Raw genomic sequence first — 26,086 nt, 5'->3', positions numbered from 1 at the left:
CACAACCCAAAACTTTTCATATAAAAATGAGTAATACAAAATATAAAGTAAAAATACATAAAACAAATTAACCTGCACTTTACCTTTGAAAAGAATCATGGCTGGTGTGAGTGAGTTTCTAAACTCTTGTGGGATTCTACCCAACGGGACAACATGCGGAAGAGCGTCCCAAAGCAATCAGTCTCCCAGCGCTGTAGCAGTTTGCCGTAAAAGCGAATCCGAAAAGATCGCGGACATGCTACAGTATAAGCGCCTGCCGTGGATGGGTGATACAAGGAACAAGGAACATTATAAATGCACAGGGCACAGTATTATTTGGCCCCGACCCGGCCTGACTGCTGTGTCTGTGTATAGGAGAGTGGCAGATCCTGCTACAATAAATAACCGCACTGTTGCTGTTTCAAGCTGAATAAAGCTGGTGTTGCTAAAGTACTGAGACTCAGCTTCGTGTTTTGGGGTGCAAGACGGTGACTCGTACATCACAGCACACAAGCGCACACACACACACACAGTCACAATGCTGTAATAAACCGTATACGCTCGTACAGATGTTGACTATATGAGTGAGGCACGCCGACTCAGATGGAGAATAGGAGACGATTGCCCACAATCCCACAGCGAGAGAGAAAGAGAGAAGAACCATCAGCTCAGTTGTGATCACATGACGCTCAGCAGACAAAGCGAGTACATACTACTCGTATTGTAAGACCTCGCTCGTTTATCAAGTCAAAATTTATTAAAAATTTTAGCTCGTCTTGCAAAGTACTCGTAAACCAAGTTACTCGCAAACCGAGGTTCCACTGTATATTAATAAAGACAGACACTTCTGTCATTTTATGTGTGTAACAAGTTCCAGCAGTAACGTGCGCATTAATACCAAGGTGCAGGCACATCACACATTCAGTGCAATTATTTGTAACATTAAATAGACCTTATATTTACTCTTAAATTCTTACATATAGCTAACACAAAACTAGAATTTCTTAGCAACACTCACGAAGTTCTATGTAGTTTCAGAAAAATCAAATGAAGTAAGTTAGGGGGTTGGTACTGCTATTTCACAAATCCATTATCTTGTGTCTGAATCTCACAACAGATTGTGTTCTGTCTGGAGTGTGGACATTCTCCCCATATCCACGTGGGTGTTTCTCACATATCCACAAAAATGCACATGACAAGTGCATTGGTGACTCTAAACTGGCCCCACAGTCCAGTGTGAAGTGTGTTTTCCTGACTGACAGATGCCTTGGCCATGGCTGTTCTCCTCCCTTGTATCTTATGTTGCCAGGATACGCTCTTGAACCTCCACAAAACTGAAATGATTTAAGTGGGTTTGAAAATGTGTGTAAAATAAGCACAAAATGCTAAAATTAATTTATCCATCTATCCATTTTCATAACAGACTTACCCTGGGCAGGGTCATGGTGGCAGCCATGCAGGAACAACATCTAGACAGGGCACCAGTCCATGACAGGATGAATACACATGCACAGTAATGCACACACCAATTTAGAAACTCCAATCCACCTTAACTTGCAAGTCTTTGCACTGTGGGATGAAACTGGAACACCCAGAGGGAATCCACACAGACATGTGGAGAACTTATGGACTCCATGGGAGGAGCAACCAGATTGCTTACCGCAGTCTCCATATTGCATGGCAGTAGCAGTACCACTGCACAATTTTGCCACCCAGAATTAATTTATATGAAAACAAATACCGTATTTCAAACAAATTAAACTGGCTACATCAGACTGAGAACAAAACTAGACCATTGAAATAACCAGGAATGTAGTTATGCACCATTCAGTAATAAATGTAATGATGTATGCTACTGCAAGGAAGCAGACTTGGATGAGGTTAACCCTAATGCGGTATGTACAGTACATCCGGAAAGTATTCACAGCGCATCATTTTTTCCACATTTTGTTATGTTACAGCCTTATTCCAAAATGGATTAAATAAATTTTTTTCTTCAGAATTCTACACACAACACTCCATAATGACAATATGAAAAATGTTTACTTGAGGTTTTTGCAAATTTATTAAAAATAAAAAAAACTGAGCAATCACATGTACATAAGTATTCACAGCCTTTGCTCAATACTTTGTCTATGCACCTTTGGCAGCAATTACAGCCTCAAGTCTTTTCTTTCTTTCAGCACCTCTCAAGATCCATCAGGTTGGATGGGAAGCGTCGGTGCACAGCCATTTTAAGATCCCACCAGAGATGTTCAATCGGATTCAAGTCTGGGCTCTGGCTGGGCCACTCAAGGACATTCAAAGAGTTGTCCTAAAGCCACTCCTTTGATATCATGGCTGTGTGCTTAGGGTTGTTGTCCTGCTGAAAGATGAACCGTCACCCCAGTCTGAGGTCAAGAGCGCTCTGGAGCAGGTTTTCATCCAGGATGTCTCTGTACATTGCTGCAGTCATCTTTCCCTTTATCCTGACTAGTCTTCCAGTCCCTGCGGCTGAAAAACATCCCCACAGCATGATGCTGCCACCACCATGCTTCACTGTAGGGATGGTATTGGCCTGGTAATGAGCGGTGCCTGGTTTCCTCCAAACGTGATGCCTGGCATTCACACCAAAGAGTTCAATCTTTGTCTCATCAGACCAGAGAATTTTCTTTCTCATGGTCTGAGAGTCCTTCAGGTGCCTTTTGGCAAATTCCAGGCGGGCTGCCATGTGCCTTTTACTAAGGAGTGGCTTCCGTCTGGCCACTCTACCATACAGGTCTGATTGGTGGATTGCTGCAGAGATGGTTGTCCTTCTGGAAGGTTCTCCTCTCTCCACAGAGGACCTCTGGAGCTCTGACATAGTGACCATTGGGTTCTTGGTCACCTCCCTGACTAAGGCCCTTCTCTCCCGATCGCTCAGTTTAGATGGCCGGCCAGCTCTAGAAAGAGTCCTGGTGGTTTCGAACTTCTTCCACGTACGGATGATGGAGGCCACTGTGCTCATTGGGACCTTCAAAGCAGCAGAAATTTTTCTGTAACCTTTCCCCAGATTTGTGCTCTGATATGAACTGTCAACTGTGGGGCCTTATATAGACAGGTGTGTGCCTTTCCAAATCATGTCCAATGAACTGAATTTACCACAGGTGGACTCCAATTAAGCTGCAGAAACATCTCAAGGATGATCAGGGGAAACAGGATGCACCTGAGCTCAATTTTGAGCTTCATGGCAAAGGCTGTGAATACTTATGTACATGTGCTTTCTCAATTTTTTTATTTTTAATAAATTTGCAACAATCTCAAGTAAACTTTTTTCACGTTGTCATTATGGGGTGTTGTTTGTAGAATTCTGAGGAAAAAAATGAATTTAATCCATTTTGGAATAAAGCTGTAACATAACAAAATGTGGAAAAAGTGATGCGCTGTGAATACTTTCTGGATGCACTGTATGCTGGAATATTGAAAAACCTTTAGTGGGGATGTGAGGTGCATTTCTTGTTATAGATTTACAACAACTAATGGCCATGGCTTTAACAGGTTTTGGTTTATTTTTTTTTTGGAAGATTAACGCATATATACTATCAGACTTTAGGCTTTTATAATAGGGGGTGCCTGTTCGAAGGGTGATTTCTTCTAAGCACTAAAATGCTTATATTAAGAACTGCTTAGAGAAAAATCTGTTTTTTAAAAAAAAAAAAAAAAAAAACACACATTAGCATTATTAACATGTATCACAAAATTAGCAAAAACCTATTCAGATACTCCCCATGCTATTTTCTTGTTCCTCTTCTAAAATCAATGGTGGCTACTGACTGGATTAGGTCCGCTTTCCTCTCCCACACAACTGGCATGGCATAATGACCATTTATGACTGTCTTTTCTAACTTGCTCATGTGCTCTTATAGTCACCATATATGAGATGCACAAGATTTTACTGATTAGTAATAACCCTATAATATAAGCTATAGCCCAGGTAATTACTTTTACTGCCCTGTATGGCAGCAGTTCTCAACTAGGGGACTGCATCCCATTAGGAAAGCCACTAAACAGCCAGGGGTCTGCAAGACTGAAAATAATTATAAAATAGCAAAGACCCCATTTAAAGTGTATTTCATATTGTAGCACCTCAGCTGTAATACTGTGTGTGCTGTGTATATGGTCGACATTGCGCGGAGATGGGGCTCAGAGGGAGACTGTGCAAGCCAGTGAATTAGAGATGGCTAGCATATAAAGATCGCCAGCTTGAGCAACATGTTAATGAACATTCATTTTGACCTTAAGCAATGCCGTAGTCAGACGAGTAAAGAGGCCTCCTGGGCAGAAAAAGAAAGGGGTTTCTGTGTGGCAGGTGTGTAAGCTGTTATGTGGATGGACAGAGAATCAGAAAGAAGACACTGGTGAACAAGAGCAGTATACAGAGGTCAAGTGTTGGTGTCAGGCACCATGGCTGTGAGCGTAGTCCGCTAAAATGCCACGCTGTATAGTTAGGCCATCTCCACATAGTTCACAATGTTATTTCTTCTAACCTGTACGTCCTTGCACCATCCATATTTCTCTCCTCTTTTGAATGTCACAGCATAATAAACTGTTCTTTTTGGTCAGCTATATTTGGTGACTCTTGCCTTCCTTTCTTCTATTTATGAAGAGTTCCAGAGGATAACAAAATAGTTTCAGTGATTAAGTCCTACCAATACTGCATTTAAAAAATTACTTTAGATTTATTTTCACAAAAACATAATCATTTTATGCTTTAATGAAAAAAATATTTAAGCCAAGTGAGTAGTGAGCAACTTTTTGTTGTTAAAAATATCTGCAGTGACAAATTCTATATGTCATTAACTGTTTTTTTTTTTTTTAGCCCTAAAATTTTTACTTGTTTTATGTTCTGACTAGCTGTGTATGTGCTACCTAGTGGAAATCTGAGTAATCAATGTAGACCTCATTGTTAACATTTGCAGTGTACCATCTTTTGGAATGTATTTTGTAATTAATAAAATGCATTTCATTTGTCATTCCAACAGATGGCACATGACAGACATTTGTAGCAATAAAATGCATTGCTCAAATGATTGTGATGAGCCATCTGTAGGAATGCTAGAGACATTTCAACTGTACAGACACTTATCTTTTTTAAGATGGTTTAAGTAGTGCAGCCAATAGTAAAAATAAGTTATTTAATTAAATAATTGTTTTGAAATGGCCAATAGTTTTGTATTGTATTGGCAGTGTAACAGCACTATCAGAAAAATTTAGATTTTTGTTAATAATTGCAAGTTCAAAAACAAGTACCTGAAGTGAAAATACAAGAGGGTAAATATCATTTTGCCTTTATAGGGGGGCCTTACATATTCATGCGGTACAGTGGGGGTCTTTGAAGGAATAAAGGTTGTGAACCACTGCTCTATGGGATGGTACCGAAGCTGCAAGCTGTACTGACTGTTTATTACCTGTATAATAATCATGGTGGCACCCTTTTCTTGCCTGAAATGGAGAAAATATGTCTCTCTAACAAAGATAGCTGTTGAAATGTTCTCAGTTCCCTGCTCTGGCATCCACCTGCACCCATATTAGAGAATTTTCTCTTGTTACATACACACGTTAAATGTGAAAATGTTTAAAAACAAGTAGTGCATGAGCTTATAGAGGCGAGTAACTAGATTGTGAGAGCAGCTTCATAAAAATGAGAAGCCAGACAGAATCCTGTTCTATTTCATTGTAGATTCTATTAAGTTGGTTGCTTTAGATGAGCTACAAAATAGAATTTACCAGTCAAAAAGAGAGATGTGCAACTAACATATTTTTATTTTCAACGAGCCTCAAATAGAATATTACAGTAAAACCCAATCTCATCCTTCCCTTTGTGTTTGACACCTTATCAGTAGGCAAATGCTGTCCATGCATTTCCCTTTTTTGACCTGAAACGCATCACACTGATATGCAAGTCATGCTTGAAATGCAGTATACGTATTAAGTAGTAGAGGTCATGCTGAATTCTTGTCTTTCAAGGTTTCAGAGGGCAAACCTAGAAGAGGAAAAAGTAAGTTGTTGGGGTGTCTGATCTACCGGCTCTGGGGTTACACACTACTTACTTTATTTTATAAAGCTAAAGCTTCCTGTCCATTTTGGTTTCACTCTACACCACATGCCTGTTAGCATTAATTTCAGCTTGCCTCTAGCAAAAAAAAAAATATATATGTACGCATGTATTTATTTATCATCATCCATTCTCTGAACCTGCTTAATTCTGTTATAGTTACAAAGTGCTAGAGCCTGTACTGGGAGCATCAGTTGCAAGGTTGAGAGCAGCTCCTGGCACATTCATGCTCACTGACACTCACTCGGTTGTCACAAGTTAAACTAGCTAGCATGTTTTTGGTATGTGGTAACTTGTAAAGACCCAGGGTGAACATGTAAACTCCATGGACAGAGACAAGGCAAGGTTTAGGATCTAGTCTCTTGGAGACATTAGGCAACTGTGCTAAACACTTTGCTAACCTGCTACAATACTGATTGTTGGTTGTTTTTTCCACTCTCACTCCTTCTGTCTTTAAATATGAATGTAAAAAATCGGCACACCTTTATTGAAATGTCATCCTTTTTTTAACTAAGGTAATGAAAATTAAATTTTCTTAAATCTTTCATCTATTTGTTCTTCACTTAATATTAGTTTAAAGATTTTGTTTAAGGTGAAAAAAGTTCTGAGATGATTCAGCTTTACATCAACAAAACTCACAATTTCAGCAAGTGTGTGTTGACTTTTTATATAGTCTGCGTCTATTTGACTTAGAAACGTATCAAGATAAAGTTTAATATTGTATAAGCTTCTGTTGTTAAAATGTAAACTAACTTTAAACTTTTCAATTATAATCTTTTGTGCAAGAACATATATAAAGTGAGATTTCTTGTGTTGAGTGGCCATCCTTTTAAATACTTAAAAGAGAACACTGCTTTTAAACCATGCACCACAAGAGGGCAGAAAGAGTAAACTTATAAAAACAGTTGTCTTCCTAGGCTTATTGATCAGTTTCAGATTTTAGAGCTTTTTGTGTAATTAAAAGATTTTCTTCCTTCCATTTATTTTCTGAACTCACTTGATTAAATTTTAGTATCTTGGGAGAGTCAGTATCTATTGCAGAAGCATTGAATGCAAAAGCATTGGATACAAGGCAGGAAACAACCCTGGATAGCATTTGCTCATTCTGAGCACATATTACAGTAATTAATGCAACCTGTATGTCTTTGCGATATGGGAGGAAAGCTAGAGCCTGCAATGTAAAACTGGCGTAGATTCTGAGAGAACATGCAAACTCCACACACTGTGACCTGGCCACTCTGCAGCCATGAAACACTGTGCCACATAACAGATTTTTGTGTAGTGCTTTTACTTTCTGCCTGAATGGACTGCAGGAATCTGAATATTCTTGTGTGCTGACACACAAGTGTCTTGTGTGCTCATTTTGTGCCCCTTGGCTCCACCTCTACACCAACATATAATTTTATTTATTTTTTTAGTCTAGACACTGCCTGCCCTGCAGCTCCTCATCTGAATGATTAAAGCCCCTACCCAGATGTTATCCCACTCATTTTTGCTTTGATTGCTTTTTCTCCATGGCAGCTAGCTCTGAGAGGGGTTATTAACAGGGTTTTGGGGAGGTGCTCGGTATATTCAGTCTCCATGCTTTCCTTGTTTTTGAGTTTGACAAGTTTTCTTGTACCCACTGTAGACTGGAATTGTGATTTAGTCTGAAACATCTCTGTGTTTAACAGTAAAGTAATGTAGTCTTGGTTGAATACTTATGCTACATTCCTAAATGTATTGTGTGGTGATTGGAACTTTTGTAATTTTACTGACTTTGATTTTGTTTTAGTAAATATAAGTCTGGGGCTTTTGTAAAACATTTTTTAAGACTGTGCCATTTTGTGAAAGTGCTACATAGTGCTCTTGGTGTAATTTTGCCTAAAATTGTGTCTGCATTGCTAATTCTAATGGCCAGTCCTAGCTTTTCATTCCTGGTGCTAAATTTTTGGATCACTATATACACTTTATTTTTTTAGAAAGTGTACTGCAGCTTTCATAATTTCTTAAGCTTAATTAAGCATTCAGGAGTGATGGTTCAAATAACATGACGGACAATGTGAAGTTTTAATTATTTGCAGTAAGAGGTATGTTTGGGGGGCGGCACAGAGGTAGCGCTGCTGCCTCGCAGTAAGGAGACCTGGGTTTGCTTCCCGGGTCCTCCCGGTGTGGAGTTTGCATGTTCTCCCTGTGTCTGCGTGGGTTTCCTCCGTGCGCTCTGGTTTCCTCCCACAGTCCAAAGACATGCAGGTTAGGTGGATTGGCGATTCTAAATTGGCCCTGGTGTGTGCTTGTGTGTGTCCCGCAGTGGGCTGGCACCCTGCCCGGGATTGGTTCCTGCCTTGTGCCCTGTGTTGGCTGGGACTGGCTCCAGCAGACCCCCGTGACCCTGTGTTCAGATTCAGCGGGTTGGAAAATGGATGGATGGATGGTTGGTATGTTTTGGGTAAACTGGTCCTATATAAGTGTGTGTTTGTGGTTTGTGTATAATGGGCTGGCACCCCATCCAGGGTTGATTCCTGCATTGCCCCTATTGCTCTTTGAGATTGACTTTATCTTCTATGACACTCAACTGGACTAGCATTTTCAATAATGAACAAATAGATAGATGACAAATAAGTCATGGTCAGTGAGAATTATGGCCCTAAGCCTCATGCCTCCATCCAGTCCGGGAAGTAAGGTGATTCATGCATCTTTTGTGAAACACCACACCCTAGGTCACTCTGCTGAGGTGTCTGTAATGTTCCTCACTGCCATCCAATAACATTGTGGCTTTTCTCCTAACAGACATAACGTGTACTTACGCAGCCGTGTTTTGCTTGTCAGCCATGTCACATGGCTGTGTGTGGCTCACCATGTCTTTCGGCTGCTCCCATTAGGGGTTGCCACAGTGGATCATCTTTTTTCTATATCTTTCTGTCCTCTGCATCTTGCTCTGACACACCCATCACTTGTATGTCCTCTCTCACCACATCCATAAACCTTCGCTTAGGCCTTCCTCTTTCCTGGCACCTCTATCCTTAACATCCTTTTCCCAATATACTCAGCATCTCTCCTTTGCACATGTCTAAACCAACACAATCTCGCCTCTCTGACTTTATCTCCCAACCATCCAACCTGAGCTGACCCTCTAATATACTCGTTTCTAATCCTATCCATCCTCGTCACACCCAATGCAAATATTAGCATCTTTTACTCCTCTCTAGAGCAAATCTCCACCTCTTCAGGGTCTCTTGAACCTGCTCCCTACTCTTGCTGTGGTTCACAATGTCATCAGCAAACCTCATAGTCCACGGGGACTCCTGTCTAATCTCGTCTGTCAACCTGTCCATCACCATTGCAAATAAGAAAGGGCTCAGAGCCAATCCCTGATGTAATACCACCTCCACATTGAATGCATCCATTACTCCTACCACTGACCTCACCACTGTCACACTTACTTATCCTGTAAAACTCTTACATACTTCTCTGCCACTCCAGACTTCCTCATACAATACCACAACTTCTCTTGACGCACCCTGACATATGCTTTCTCCAGGTCCACAAAGACACAGTGAAACTCCTTCTGGCCTTCTCTATAATTCTGTCTCAACACTAGTGCTGGGCAGTATGACCAAAATTCTATATCATGGTATTTTTCAAAATTATACCGGTTTCACGGTATTGGATAGTATTTTTTTCCCCATGCATGAGTGGATGTTAACCACATTTCCACTGCAATTACTGGCTAAGAATAACCTATTCCACTGTCATGAGAATTGTACATTGTACAAACAAACATTTTAATGTGCACACAAGTATTAATACAGGTTTGCATGGCCCCATAAAGTGATAGTTTTCAAGGGGGTGGCACTAATGAAGAGCAGGAATCACATTGCATGACAGATGCAGTCAAAATATAGAGCCTTTTTATTGAACAATATTTGCAAACAACTTAAACTCAAATTTTGACAGCATATTTAAAACCATCCAAAGAGGCATTTATCCATCCATCCATCCATTTTCCAACCCGCTGAATCCAAACACCGGGTCACAGGGGTCTGCTGGAGCCAACACAGGGCACAAGGCAGGAACCAATCCTGGGCAGGGTGCCAACCTACCGCAGGACACACACAAACACACCCACACACCAAGCACACACTAGGGCCAATTTAGAATCGCCAATCCACCTAACCAGCATGTCTTTGGACTGTGGGAGGAAACCGGAGCGCCCGGAGGAAACCCACGCAGACACGGGGAGAACATGCAAATTTCACGCAGGGAGGACCCGGGAAGCGAACCCAGTTCCCCAACTGCGAGGCAGCAGTGCTACCCACTGCGCCACCGTGCCGCCCAAGAGGCATTTAGACTTAGTAAAATATCCAGAGGTGCTTGACAAAAGTTGTATTGCACTGAACAATGTCTCAGAAAAGGAATAAATAGTAAATTTTTTTTTTAAACCAACTACACTTTTTTAATATTAACAATCTCTGTTCACTGACATATTAAAGTGACTTTTTAAATAACTTTACCATCATTAAGCTGCATAATATTTAAACTAATAAATAATAACAATAAAATAAATAATAGTGCAACTTCCAGTAATAATATTATTTCCAAGACTTCAAGCCCAGGGGGGTATTTTTCGTACGTGGATTACTCGCTTAGCCGGATGTAATTGTTGACGATTTGGCCTGATCCTGGATCTGTCGGTTTTTTGAAACACTTGCTGGAAGTGTTGTCATAACACATCCAAATCCGCAAACCTGCTCAGAGCAGGTTTGTTCTACGTAAAGTCGGGCTCTCACAACCACACAGACAGTAGGCATTGCTTTGAGGTTTCTTGCAAGCGGCACTTTTTTTGTATACTGTAGGCGATGCGGAACATCTATCGAAAAGTGCAGTTTGCCAGGCAATTCGTAAAGTCTGTTTTCATTGTGTTTCCTGGACACCTGTATGTGCAGACAATAAAAGAGGCGTTTCATGCCATTGCAGGTAGGTAATACACAGGCTAAAACACCCACAGTTCCATAAAGAATCAAACAATCAGCCTAACATTCTCATTACCAGGATTTCCAAATGTGATTGGGGCACATGGAACTGATCAGAGTGGAGTTTGATCAAACATTATTTGGAAAATGTACAGGGTAGGATTCAAAAGTAATGAGCCTTTGTTCAAAAAGACAAATTTATTGAGCAAATCGGTACAACTAATTAATAGTCTTCAAAATAGGCACCTCCTGCATCAATACACTTTTGTAGGTGGCTTTTCCATGACTCGAAGGCGTCCACGTAGGCCTGTTCCGGGCTGGCTGCAAGGGCTGCCTTGACATTTGCTTGGATGTCCTCGATCGAGTCGAAGCGTTTTCCTTTCAGCGCTGATTTTAAGCGCAGAAACAAGAAGAAGTCAGAAGGCGACACATCCGGACTGTAGGGAGGCTGGGGGACCACCGGAACGTTCACCCGGGCCAGGTAGGCACTCACGATGAAGGCGGTGTGGCTGGGCACGTTATCGTGGTGAAGCTTCCAGCTGTCCTTGATGTCCCTTCGCTTGCGCGCAACACTTCTTTTCAGCCTTTTCAGGACTTCCAAGTAGTAAGCAGCATTCACGGTCTGTCCTTGCGGGACAAACTCGTAGTGGATGATCCCCTTCACTCCGAAGAAGGCAATGAGCATGGTCTTTGTCTTCAATGCGTACCGTTGCTCTAACGAACTTTCCATTCTGCCGTGTAACGCACTACCACACAGGGGTTCCCGTCAAGGCTGATCCTACCGCTTTCGGAGCGGTAGGAGCTCCGTTGCGTTGTGAAGCCAACACCCACCGTCGCCATCGCTGGCAAGTGGGGCGCGCGGCGAGGTACGTTCGCGTCAGAACAAAATGAGGCTCATTACTTTTGAATCCTACCCTGTACCTCTCCTCCTGATGAATAATCAGACACAGTGTCTTCATCAAATATATGACCTTTCGTTAATATCTCGTTGGTCAGACACAGGTTCAAGGGATATGACATTCCCTGCAACTGACCCAACAAAAAAGAGGGCTATATGGAACATACCTATAGCACACATGGAGGACAAATATGCAATGACCATCCTTTACCTGAAATGAAGTGACCACTGCTTCCTGCCACTGGTTCTGAGGAGGAGCTTCCCCCTGGAATGCCCTCAGAAACAGGGCGATGGGCATTTTGCTGGAGAGCCAACTCTTCTGCAGGGATTAGGTCTGGACCGCGTGGACCTCCACCTGTTTTTTGCTTGTCTGCCTCCTTATTAGCTTTAAAATTAATGTTTTTTATATTATATATGATTCTTTATGTCAACAATTCTTTAAATAGTTATATACCAATATTTACCAGTTTGAAGTATATTCTTGTACTTCACTTTAACCTGTTCCCATGTTCTCCTTGTGCTCATGTTTGATCTGGAATTATGACATATTAAATAATAATTAATCTGACACATAGGAAATGAAATGCTGCATTCAGTAAGTATAATGTACACTACTTAGCGTTTAATTTTTTCGGCCACTTTTTGCCAGCCGTCTTTTCTGGTCTGGGCTGCTTTTGCAGTGTTACCCCTTGTGTATATTAAATCTTGAAATTCTTCGTGTCCTTCGAATAAAAGGTCTTGCGCTGCGTGTGTGAAAAAAAATGCGCCCGTTCTTTTGTCATTTTGTTGCAGCCTATCAAAGACTTGCTGATCATGTTTTCTAGACTCAATATATATGGGCTTTTCACTCAGCGCGCGCGTGCACATTCATCTCGTATGATTAGATCCAGCTACACTAATCTAATACACAGCTGCGTTTGAAAAACCGACTTATCTGGATGAGTTTCACTGGCATTAACTCATCCAAGATGAGGCACCTGATCTCGGATGGTTTAAGCGACGTACGAAAAATACCCCCCAGGTGCATTACACAGTATTCACCAAATAAAAATGAAATAAAATAAAACAAGTGCAACTTGGTGATGACATCTTTACCAACTGAACCATCATTAAGGCAAACTGCATTAATATGGACCTTGCTTCAAGCTAAGCTATATACATAAATAATAAAACTGCAACTTGCATTTATAATGCTATTTGTGGTATAGCCTTACGGAATCGTATTAGGGCCACGGCGAAGAAAAAAAACAAAAAACTATATGTCGATATTAAAGTCGACATTTCCACTTTATTCTCATAGTTTATTTTGTCATTAAAGTAGAATGTTGTAAACTAAACTTCATCCTAAAATCAATGTTTAGTTCACTAGATTTTCCTCAAGCCCCGCCATAAGTTATGTAGCACACTAAATGCTTTAAGTGTTCCCCGACCCAGTTATTTAATCGCTACGCTCTTCTTAAACTGACTTCCTCTTGCACCAAAGGTAGCGATCGCCGCACAGAATGCATTCACTTCATGATATTCCTGCTCTCTGAAAATGTAGAACGCTAAGATAATTTTTCATGATGAAATGCATTAAAACAGGTATTAAACATGCATGGTAGTGTGGCCGTAGTGCTGCTACCTTGCAGTAAGAGGTCCCCTGGTGTACGTTCAGTGTAGAGAACTTTATGGCAGGTGTGACGAGGAATTCGATGGATGTTCTTCTGAGCGGGCTTTCTTTATTGCATGCATGCCGTCTCTTTCTGATGTATTTAAACCCCCAGTTCCTATCCTTCCTTTTTCTTTCTCCACATAACCAATCGCCACACAATAAACGTCCTTATGAAATTAAAACTAGTTATAAACTTAGACCACGGAGTGTTCAGAACTTTTAAAAAAATCTTCATTATACATATTTAATTATACTGTCCATTCTGGGTTGCATCCATCCCAGCAAGCATTGTGTGCAAGGCAGGAGGAAATCCTGAACGTGGCACCAGCACATCGCAGGGTGAATACAAGCAATACATACACTAGCAGGGTTAATACAGCAGAACAAAACCCCACATCCTACATGACTTTGAAAGGAAACTGAAGCACGCTGAGTAAACTCACCAGAAAAACATGCAAATTCAAAGCAGGGAACACCCGGGACCCCATTGCTGCGAGGCAGCAGTGCAACCTCCACGCCATTGTGCCCCCACATGATTAATACATGATTTAATGCATTTCATCATGAAAATTATATCAAGTATTTATCTTAGCATTCTAAATGCTCAGGGAGCAGGTATATCATGAAGTTAATGTATTCTGTGTGCTGTCTGCGCCTCCTCTTAGTGCAAGAGGAAGTCCGTTTAAGAAGCACGTAGCGATTGACATGGTTCCAGGAATACAACACAAAGCATTTAATGTGCTATATAACTTATGACGGGGTTTGAGAAAATCTAGTAAATTTAAATATTCATTTTAAGATGAAGTTTAGTTTACGATGTTCTACTTTAATAACAAATTACGAGAATAAAGTTAACATGTCGACTTTAATCTCGACAAATGGCAAGAATAAAGTAGAAATGTCGACTTTATTCTCGTCATAAGTGTCGAGATTAAAGTGTAAATGTCGATAATAAAGTCAACATGTCGTCACACTATTACACAGTACCCAGGTACATTACACAGTATTGAAAAAAATACAACTTGGCTTGCAGTTTTATCCAGCAGTATAGAAACAATATTCACACATTTGAACATAATGGTCCACATCCGACCTTTTAAATCCAAAGTATCTCCAGACAACAGACGTGACTCCTTTTTCCAGCAAAAGTTCTTCTGTGTCATCATGTTCAACTTTATCGTCTGCTACAGCTTCAGTTTCGGAATGTTCTCTGTCCATTTTCACCGTTCAATACCTCCACTAATGCATGTACTCTGTTGCATGCATGTTTAGCGGTGTAGCAGTGAAAAAGAGCCCCTGTGCAACACCTCTGTGGCATGTGTTTAGCGGTGTAACAGTGAAAAAGGTCTCCCATAAACAGTTTCCCAATGCGCCACGTTCCAAACGTTGTTTAGGCAATTTAAACCGGTGTTGCGGTATAAGAAAAACTCATATCATAACAAAAATAAGAAACAGTTTTCGGTATGAACTGGTATACCGCCCAACACTACTCAACACCCTCAGAGAAACATTGCATCTGTGGTGATCTTTCCTGGCATTAAACCATACTGCTGCTCACTAATCATCACCTCCCTTCTCAACCTAACTTCCTCTATTCTTTCCCATGACCTCTCTCTTCACCTTACTCCTTATCTCCTCGTACTCCTGTATACTTTCTTCATCTCTATGACTATCCCACTTCTTCTTCCTCTGTACAGTGATCCCTCGCTATATCGTGCTACTCCTTTCGCGGCTTCACTCCATCGCGAATTTTATATGTAAGCATATTTAAATATATATCGCAGATTTTTTGCTGGTTCTCGGATTTCTGCGGACAATGGGTCTTTTAATTTCTGGTACATGCTTCCTCAGTTGGTTTGCCCAGTTGATTTCATACAAGGGACGCTATTGGCAGATGGCTGAGAAGCTAGATTGCTTACTCTTTGCTTACTCTTCTCTCTCTCTCTTGCGCTGACTTTCTCTGATCCTGACATATGGGGATTGAGCAGGGGAGCTGTTCGCACACCTAGACGATACGGACGCTCGTCTAAAAATGCTGAAAGATTATCTTCACGTTGCTGTCTTTTGTGCAGCTGCTTCCTGAAACGACATGCTGCACTGTGCTTCGCATACTTAAAAGCTCGAAGGGCACGTATTGATTTTTGACTGAAAAACAAACTCTGTCTCTCTCTCTCTCTCTCTCTCTCAACCCCGCTCCTGACGGAGGGGGTGTGAGCTGCCGCCTTCAACAGCTTTGTGCCTTGGTGCTTTGCATACTTAAAAGCCAAACAGCCCTATTGATTTGTTTGCTAGAGATTGTTTTCTCTATCTATGTGACATTATGTGCTCCTGACACGCACTCCTTTGAAGAGGAAGATATGTTTGCATTCTTTTAATTGTGAGACAGAACTGTCATCTCTGTCTTGTCATGGAGCACAGTTTAAACTTTTGAAAAAGAGACAAATGTTTGTTTGCAGTGTTTGAATAACGTTCCTGTCTCTCTACAACCTCCTGTGTTTCTGCGCAAATCTGTGACCCAAGCATGACAATATTAAAATAACCATATAAACATATGGTTTCTACTTCGCGGATTTTCTTATTTCGCGGGTGGCTCTGGAACGCAACCCCCACGATGGAGGAGGGATTACTGTATACTCTCCTGTACTTCCCCATTCCACCACCACTTCCTCTGTCCAGATGTCACACCAAGCACCCTTCTTGCTGTCACCGTTACTACTTCTGCTGTAGTTGCCCAGCTATCTGGTAACTCTTCACTGCCACCCAGTGCCTGTCTTACTTTCTCCCTAAACTCAACCTTGCAGTCTTCTTTTTACAACTTCCACCATTTGATCCTTGGCTCTGCCCTCACTCTCCTCCTCTTCTTGATCTCCAGCATCATCCTACAGACCACCATCCTATGTTGCCTAAATACACTTTCCCCTGCCACCACTTTGCAGTCTTCAAACTCCTTAAGATTTACTCTTCTGTATAGCATATAGTCTACCTGTGTGCATCTTCCTCCACTCTTGTACATCATCCTATGTTCCTCCCTCTTCTTAAAATACGTATTCACCACAGCCATGCTCATCCTTTTCACAAAACCCACTTTCATCTGACCTTCTTAATTCCTCTCCTTCATACCATATGTACCCATCACCTCCTCATCTCCTCTGATCCCTTCACCAACATGTCCATTGAAATCCGCTCCAATCACCACTTTCTGTCCCTTGGGTACACTGTCCATCACTTCATTCAACTCACTCCAGAATTCATCTTACTCATGTATCGCACACCCAACTTGTGGGGCATATGCACTAACATTCATCATCTCAACTACAGTTTCCAGCTTCATAATCATTACTCTGTCTGACACTTTTTTCACCTCCAAAACACTCTTGACATACTGTTCCTTCAGAATAACTCCTACCCCATTTCTCCTCCCATCCACACCATGGTAGAACAATTTGAATCCACCTCCGATCCACCTGGCCTTGCTCCCCTTCCATTTAGTCTCTTGCATGCACAATATATCAACCTTCCTTCTCTCCATCATATTGGCTAACTCTCTCCTCTTACTAGTCATATTGCCAACATTCAAAGTTCCTACCCTCAGTTCCACTCTCTATCTCCTCTCCTGCCTCCAGACACATCTCCTCCCACTTCTTCTCCTTCTTCGACCAACAGTAGTCGAATTTCCGCCAGTACCCTGTTGGCTTACGATACTGGTGGCAGCCGTTGTTAATTTCTATTGTTGTCTGCATATTGACCTGGCAAAATTTTACACCGGATGCCCTTCCTGATGTAACCCTCCATATTTAGCCAGGCTTGGGACCAGCATGAAGAAACACACTGGTTTGTGCCTTCCCATGTGGCTGGATTAATAATATGGAGGATGAAGCCCATAATTATTTGGTTGAGTATGACAGTCTGAGAGTGTTGGAGTGTATGACTGGTGTTTGCAATGAAAATAATCAGTCGGTCAATGTAACATGCTTCACTGTCAGCAGAGCTCACTGGGGTACTTTTCCTGTCAGTAATCTCACCTGCTCATGCCTTCGTTATTTTCCTCATAGCCATGGCATGCGGCCATTTACTATGAGAAGCACCTGGAGCTCAATTTTGTGATGGTAGGTAGCGAAGTAACTCACACTGCCAACTCATGGGTTGCGTTACACATACAGTGCATCCAGAAAGTATTCACATCACATCACTTTTTCCACATTTTGTTATGTTTCAGCCAAAATGGATTAAATTAATTTTTTTCCTCAGAATTCTACACACAACACCCCATAATGACAATGTGAAAAAAGTTTACTTGAGATTTTTGCAAATTTATTAAAAATAAAAAAACTGAGAAATCACATGTACATAAGTATTCACAGCCTTTGCTCAATACTTTGTCGATGCACCTTTGGCAGCAATTACAGCCTCAAGTCTTTTTGAATATGATGCCACAAGCTTGGCACACCTAAATTGGAGTCTTTTTGAATATGATGCCACAAGCTTGGCACACCTAAATTGGAGTCTTTTTGAATATGATGCCACAAGCTTGGCACACCTAAATTGAGCTCAGGTGCATCCTGTTTCCCCTGATCATCTGTGAGATGTTTCTGCAGCTTAATTGGAGTCCATCTGTGGTAAATTCAGTTGGTTGGACATGATTTGGAAAGGCACACACCTTTTTGACAGTTGACAGTTCATGTCAGAGCACAAACCAAGCATGAAGTCAAAGGTATTGTCTGTAGACCTCCGGGACAGAATTGTCTCGAGGCACAAATCTGGGGAAGGTTACAGAAACATTTCTGCTGCTCTGAAGGTCCCAATGAGCACAGTGGCCTCCATCATCGGTAAGTGGAAGAAGTTCGAAACCACCAGGACTCTCCCTAGAGCTGGCCGGCCATCTAAACTGAGCGATCGGGGGAGAAGGGCCTTAGTCAGGAATAACCCGATGGTCACTCTGTCAGAGCTCCAGAGGTCCTCTGTGGAGAGAGGAGAACCTTCTAGAAGGACAACCATCTCTGCAGCAATCCACCAATCAGGCCAGTATGGAAGAGTGGCGAGATGGAAGCCACTCCTTAGTAAAAGGCACATGGCAGCCCACCTGGAGTTTGCCAAAAGGCACCTGAAGGACTCTCACACCATGAGAAAGAAAATTCTCTGGTCTGATGAGACAAAGATTGAACTCTTTGGTGTGAATGCCAGGCGTCACATTTGGAGGAAACCTGGCACCATCCCTACAGTGAAGCATGGTGGTGGCAGCATCATGCTGTGGGCATGTTTTTCAGCAGCAGGAATTGGGAGACTAGTCAGGATAAAGGGAAAGATGACTGCAGCAATTTACAGAGACATCCTGGATGAAAACCTGCTCCAGAGCGCTCTTGACCTCAGACTGGGGCGACGGTTCATCTTTCAGCAGGACAACGACCCTAAGCACACAGCCAAGATATCAAAGGAATGGCTTCAGGACAACTCTGTGAATGTCCTTGAGTGGCCCAGCCAGAGCCCAGACTTGAATCCGATTGAACATCTCTGGAGAGATCTTAAAATGGCTGTGCACTGATGCTTCCCATCCAACCTGATGGAGCTTGAGATGTGCTGCAAAGAGGAATTGGTGAAACTGGCCAAGGATAGGTGTGCCAAGCTTGTGGCGTCATATTCAAAAAGACTTGAGGCTGTAATTGCTGCCAAAGGTGCATCGACAAAGTATTGAGCAAAGGCTGTGAATACTTATGTACATGTGATTTCTCATTTTTTTTATTTTTAATAAATTTGCAAAAACCTCAAGTAAACTTTTTTCACTTTGTCATTGTGGGGTGTTGTGAGTAGAATTCTGAGGAAAAAAATGAATTTAATCCATTTTGGAATAAGGCTGTAACATAACAAAATGTGGAAAAAGTGATGCGCTGTGAATACTTTCTGGATGCACTGTATCATGACAAGTTCTTGATTGAGACTAAGATCAAGGTTCAAGGTTCAGTGGTTTTCGAGTTTTTGCATGACACACAGACAACTCCAAGCATTTTATATACAGATAGATAAATTATATACACATCAGTTTAATCATAATTTATGGTTTATCCAGCTATGTTTTCAAATTCAGCATCATGGTGTTCTCTAGAGCCTATCGTGCCAAAACTGGATTATCCTCTTCACATATGTTCTGCTGATTTAACCTGGTTTGCCTGCTGTACCCAAATATTTTTCCTTCATTCTCTGTAGTTCTGGAAAGTGTTTTGGTTTAACACCCATTCTTCACATTGTCATCTTTCGCCACATCAATCACATCTTTTTTGGCCTCCTTCTGGACCTCATCTTAGCGCAAAATTGAAAACCAGCTGTGGTTGGTGACCATTCAATCCCATGGCACACTCTTGCATTCGCTCACACCTTCAGACAGGGCCAGTTTAAAGGGGGCAGTTAATGTGCAAGTCATTGGAATGTGGGACCCTTAAGAAATTAACAATTTATAGAGCAATTCATGTTACAAGATGCAACAAACCATTGCTTCCGAATAATTTAATTAAGCCTAAATACTGTCACATAGGATAAATAAGTATTAATACTCAAGACACTTTTTTTTAACCACCCTACAGGATCTCACAGCTGTGCTACATGTACACTGTCTAATTTGTTTAGTTTGAAACTTTGCCACCTTGGGATTTTAGCAGAAGGAAATTGTTTTAATTGGAGAATCCTCGCTTCAATGCTCCTAAAAGCCTTAAGTAATGTTCATCCATTAAAATAACTAAATTAGCAAGAGTTACCCAAAAAGTGAAAACAACAGAATTTAATTACAAAGAACTCCAGATTTAGTGAGGAATGCTTCTCAAGTTGAACATACGGTAAATGAGGGAAAAAATATAGATGATATTAAAGGAACATATCTTTTTTAAATACCAGCCCATGGAATAAAAGCCCAAAGTAAACCAACTCCACCACTTCACTTGAAAGCATTAAGGCCAGTCTGTTGAGATGCCTAATGAAAATAAATATTTTAAAAGAAGGTAAGCAAAATAGAATCCTTTCTGTTCAGACTTCATACTTATAAAGCTTACACTGGAAAAAAGCAGACTGCTGTCTTGTGCAGTTTTATGTGTCCATCTTTACACTGAGTTGCCAGTTTTAGGTGTACCTCACCTTTTATCAAACAAATTCCTCATTCCAACACATCATACATCAAATGATAGTAGTGTATAGTGAAAATCGGGCAGACCAGCATTTCTAGCCTCAGTTAGTGTTCAGCTCTGCATTGGCATTGGCAAAACAAGTGACCTTAATGACTATGAAGGTGGCCTTGATAGTAAGCACTGTCGGTTCTAGCATCTCCAAAACTGCTGTTGATTTCATGGATTTAACAAGTGATTAGTAAACCTTTGGATGAACACCACTTGTAGATCAAAGAGGTCAAACCAGAATGGTCAGAATCGTACAAGCAAACACAGACCCTAACGAATCAAATCACATTTTGGATTCAACACTGGTGTGCAGAGTTCCATCTTTGAACACACCACCATTTTGTCTCAAATACTCAAATTAGCTATAATAGCCGAAGACCATATCAGATGCCAACATTGTCCACAAAAAAACAAAGTGTATTCCTGGTGGGCACATGCTCATCAAAAGTGGATTAATGAGTGGTGCAAAAAATTTGTTTGATTGGACAAATTCAAGGTCCTTTTGTATTATGTAGAATTTGGCACAACAGCACGATTCCATATAATTATCCTGTTTGCTGTCGACAGCACATGGCTGTGGTGGTAGTGTGATGGTGTAGAACACATTTTCCTGAAACCTGTTAAGGTCCCCTAATACTTCTTGAAGAACATGTGAACAGCAAGGTGTTGCCAACCAAGTTCATCCTTTTATGACTACAGTTTATGCAAAATATGAATCAATATGATAATGCACGATGTCAGAAGGCAAGTATCATCACCGAAGGGTTCCAGAATGTGACAGTGAGCATTCATTGCTTCATAGTTCCTGGATCTCAACTCTATCAAGCATTTTTGGGATGAGGTGAGAATTGCTGTTTGTAGCAACACATCAGCTGCCTAGCTTGCACACAATCATTTCTGCATTGTACAACATTCCTGAATGACACAGCCAATCTTGTTAATCCATGCCCAGACAAAATCCTGCTTTTGTGAAGGCAATTGGAAGTGCATTAAGCTACTAGATAAGGTGTATGCAATTAATTGCCAACTCCATGTAAAGTGTATCATAATAGTCCCTCCAATAAAGGTCATGGCAGTTAGACTACAAGGTAAGTCCTAGGTGTCTCTTGGAACATTTCTTGTTCTCCTGCAGTCCTGTGATGGTCTGGGCTGGCTCCACCCTCCCTTTTGCCTCTTGAACCCGAACTGTCTATAGTCATGTACCAAGATGAGCCGGGCAAATGATGACACACACATCCAGCCAAGGGATTGGTGCAAAAGTGTTGGTGCTTTTATTTAAAATAAAACCATAAACAAAAGTGTTCAAAGTGCAGTATAAACATTGTTCCATAAATAAATAGTCAATAAATAATTCTGTAAAACCACATGCAAATCCGTAAATTAAGTCTGTAAATAATCCCTACAGGGCGGCACGGTGGCGCATTGGGTAGCGCTGCTGCCTCGCAGTTGGGAGATCTGGGGACCTGGGTTCGCTTCCCGGGTCCTCCCTGCGTGGAGTTTGCATGTTCTCCCCGTGTCTGCGTGGGTTTCCTCCGGGCGCTCCGGTTTCCTCCCACAGTCCAAAGACATGCAGGTTAGGTGGATTGGCGATTCGAAATTGGCCCTAGTGTGTGCTTGGTGTGTGGGTGTGTTTGTGTGTGTCCTGTGGTGGGCTGGCACCCTGCCCAGGATTGGTTCCCTGCCTTGTGCCCTGTGTTGGCTGGGATTGGCTCCAGCAGACCCCCGTGACCCTGTGTTTGGATTCAGCGGGTTGGAAAATGGATGGATGGATGGATAATCCCTACAATAAAAACGGGATAAAACCATGCAGTCATCAGTTTCTCTTCTTATCCTTTCTAAGCACAGTACATCTTCCTCTTTCCATCTCCCCGACTCACCCTATTCAGGTTTTGCAGCTGGTGGGGACACCAACATCAGCGGTCACAACCTCTGGCTCTTGCCACGGCTGCCTCCATCAGCGTCTGCCATGATGCTCCGAGCCAACCATCCCTCCGTCTTCCTCATGCCCTTTATGGTATCTATCAGATCCCTAGGAGGGCACCACCACCATCATATCCGCTTGGTCCATAAAGTCAGCAGGGACAATCCACCCTTGGAGCACTGGTCGCTCGCTGTTCTACAGAGCTCCTGACCACTCTGACTCTTTACCCTCTTGCTGGCTCAGGCCCCCTGATACTGCTCTCATGGCTCTCTTGCTCTGTTCCCATTCTGTGTCTCTCCCTCTCTGCCATTAAGGTTTCTCTTATATCAGCACAGATGTGACCTTCTGCCCACTCCAAGATGTGAATGCAGCACCTGACTGAGCCACTTGCATCTTCACATGAGTGAGCACCGCAGTCGACACACAAGCAGTGCCGTCATGCGCATACCTGCACCCAATCTGAGCCAGCATGCTCTCGAGACTTGATTATTTAAAATCTGTTTTACGGCTCAGATCAGTTTTCACAGGACCCTCCAATCCTTGTTTTTAAAGCCACAGGAAATACAAAAAATGTACAAGATGTCTGTGATCTGCATTTGCTGATCTGTATTCTAGAATTTCTCTCTTTCCCAGTGGTTCAGACTTTGGAGCTCCATTCTAAAAACACCCATTTTGTTGGGAGCCTTGTGACAGAGGAGCCCACTGAAGTGGAAAGAAGGGAATGCTGATTGAGTTTCCTCCTCTTGTCAGCTTTCCCCAGCCACTGCCACACATTACAATATATTTCAGAAACAAAACATACTTTTGTGGGGTCTCTCTTCATTAGGATTAATGCCAAGGGAACATCAATGCCAATGGAGATGTGCACTACTGTAACACTATACACTCTAGTATTTGTGGAACAAATACAAGAACCTGACCACTTCTGTAATTGAAATGAGAAGTAATACAGTTCTGAGAATTGTAACCTGTGGCTTAACTGAGGTTTCAGTCGGCTTTTCTGTTATAGTCAAATTGAACCCAAAGCTCTGTAGTCGGTCACAAGTGTATTCTGTCCAAAGGCCCTGATTTTCCCCACCCCTAAGCTCACCACTTGCTGTCATAGCTCTAACATGTCTGCTGATGACACATGGCTTAGTCACAGTTGCAGCTGCTGTAAATAGCCAGAGCTAAATATAAAGAGTTACCAAGTGCCTCTTCTACCATTTCCCTTATTATACTGGCTATGTGTGGAAGTTGCTACTATGACTACACTGAATATGTGAAGTCTGCAGAACCCCCTCTTTGGAAGCTCCTGCTTTAGTTGAAGAAATGTCTTGTCTATGTGATCCTGCTAGCCTGAATTGTCCTAGTAAGATTCCTAAGGATTTTAAGAACAGTGAAGTTACCAACAGCTCACAGATACTTCTCACTGTTCTTTTTTTGGAATCCTTCTCTTGTCCATCTCAAACCATTTTACAAGGCCCAAGTTTATGTTCGAACCTTTAGACCAATTTTGATGACAGCAGGCCATTCTGTCTGTCTAAGCTTGTCGATCCTGTTGCCTTAATTTACATCAAGTTTTGAAATTTCCTGCCTATTAGCAGAAACAGACTAAACATCTGCCATCTAGCTCAGTGCCCACCCTGCACTCTCCTTTCCAGATATTACCCACATACCCCCACCTCATACATACACTTTATTTGGATTCTTTGGGGGGGGGGGGGGGGGGGGTATACGGCCTGGTGTTGTGTGTCCATCCCCTGTCACAGGACCTGGCCTGGATTGTCACTGTTCCAGGATAGTGACCAAAATAACATGCCGTGCCTGCCTGAGACTCTGTTTTTCCTCTTGGCAATTCACTTCATTTCTGACACCACCTCTGCATATCTCTTTGGGTGTCAAGTCTGACAGCATGGCGGGCCTGCTGTGTGGCACCAAAAGGAGGAGACCAGGTATGTTTTTTTCTTTTGAAGGATTGTGATAGTGCAGTGGACATTGAAGATATGTATGGTGCGGTTAAGTATTTATGTATTATTATTGTTGTTGCTGTTATTATTATTAGAGGGAATATCATAGTTACAGTCTTGGAGGTCCACAGTGGCTGCAGGTTTTCATTTTAACCAGTTTCTTGATTAGAACCTGTTTATTTAGTAATAAAAGAGTATTTTTGGGCTTATTTTTGTTAACATGCTTGTTACAATTCAGAACCCTTAATTGCCTGTTATTGTTTTAAACAGCTGCATTAAGATTTTAATTGTTACCTGTTTTCTTAACCAGCCATCAGTTAAAAATGAGGGGCAAGGGACAAAGTACCAGCTCTCCAGCTAGCTTACTTCCATTTAAACCTGTGTACATGTATCATGAAGTATCAGTGTTGTTACAATATTTTGAATTAAGTGACAGAGAAGGGAAGGTCATCAAAATATATGGATAAAGTTCTCAGACAATGAAAAAAAATACATATAGTTTTCATCTTGGAAGAATGAAAGTACTAACAAGCCATATAACTTAACACTAAATTTCATTATATGCTAGGCCTGAGTCCTAATTACAAAACTGGTTAGAACGAAAACCTGCACCAACTGCAGACCTCCAGGACCAGAGTTGAGTACCCCTGCTCTAGGGGTTTGTCATGACCACTGTAATTGTATGATGTCCCTTTTATATTTCATATGTAATTGGATGTTCTCCTTGTATGCATTATTTGATACAATGTAGTTTCAGTAATGCTTAAAAACTGTCCTAACCCCAATTAAAGCAGCATAACCTGCAAAATTAAAGCGTAACCATAGAAGAGGGAAACGCAAGACTTTTTGCTGTTCACAGGTTTGAAACCCACCACAACTCTTGTTTATCGAAGGCAGAATCAAGTAACAGCTGGTGTGTATCAACTCAGTTTTTTTCTATTCGTTTTACTTATAAGTGGTGTAGAATAAATAACCCTGCTTAATTGAATACAATATTTTCATATGGCTATTAATAAGCTCTTTTCCAAGAAAGTTAAGAATTGTAGTACATTTGAGCTGTTAATTGCTATATGGTGTAAATACTTTATTTTACTAGCAGTAACTGCCAATTGCTAGCAGGCTAAGCCTTTTTAATAGCTATCCCTGTGCATCGGCAAAGCACTTCATAGGACTAGAGAAGTACAACTTTGTATTTTCCAGCTGTTTGAGTACAGAAGTAGGATTTTAATCTTGGATAAGCAATGAATGTGGTATGCACTCAGTTAATACAGCCTTTTGATATACACTTTAGAATTGTGTCTTATGCAACATATATGTTCTTAGGAACCATGTATAGAGGAAAATTCCAAATTGTGAAATGTCCTTAGACAACCCCTTTCATTGTACACAAAGCCAAATGTTCACACCCTTTAATCACGGTCAGGCAAATCTTCTTATATGATGTATGGGGTGAGTAAGACAAAACAATATGAGATAAGTGCATATTGCTTCTTTTGGTGCCACCAG

At 41.5% G+C, this 26,086-nt stretch overlaps 1 protein-coding gene across 3 annotated transcripts in view; it reads left to right on the top strand.

Annotated features, from left to right (window-relative positions):
- parvb (parvin, beta) overlaps window positions 1-26,086 on the top strand; it is a 107,072-nt gene that overhangs the window by 23,726 nt on the left and 57,260 nt on the right. Inside the window, exon 1 of one of the 3 annotated variants that reach the window (XM_028808999.2) lies at window positions 5,889-5,995. The exons of 1 other annotated variant lie outside the window; for it this stretch is intronic. In XM_028808999.2, coding sequence (XP_028664832.1) covers window position 5,995 — 1 coding nt within the window. In that variant the 5' untranslated portion in view covers window positions 5,889-5,994. Of the gene's footprint in view, window positions 1-5,888; window positions 5,996-24,386; window positions 24,566-26,086 lie in introns of those variants that run through there. One more of the 3 variants, XM_051924526.1, reaches the window with a different exon arrangement.

Source organism: Erpetoichthys calabaricus, chromosome 1, assembly GCF_900747795.2.
Source record: "Erpetoichthys calabaricus chromosome 1, fErpCal1.3, whole genome shotgun sequence".
NCBI classification, from domain to species: Eukaryota; Metazoa; Chordata; class Cladistia; order Polypteriformes; family Polypteridae; genus Erpetoichthys; species Erpetoichthys calabaricus.
The sequence above is the reverse complement of the archived record's forward strand: the minus strand, read 5'-3'. Positions and strand labels throughout refer to the sequence as shown.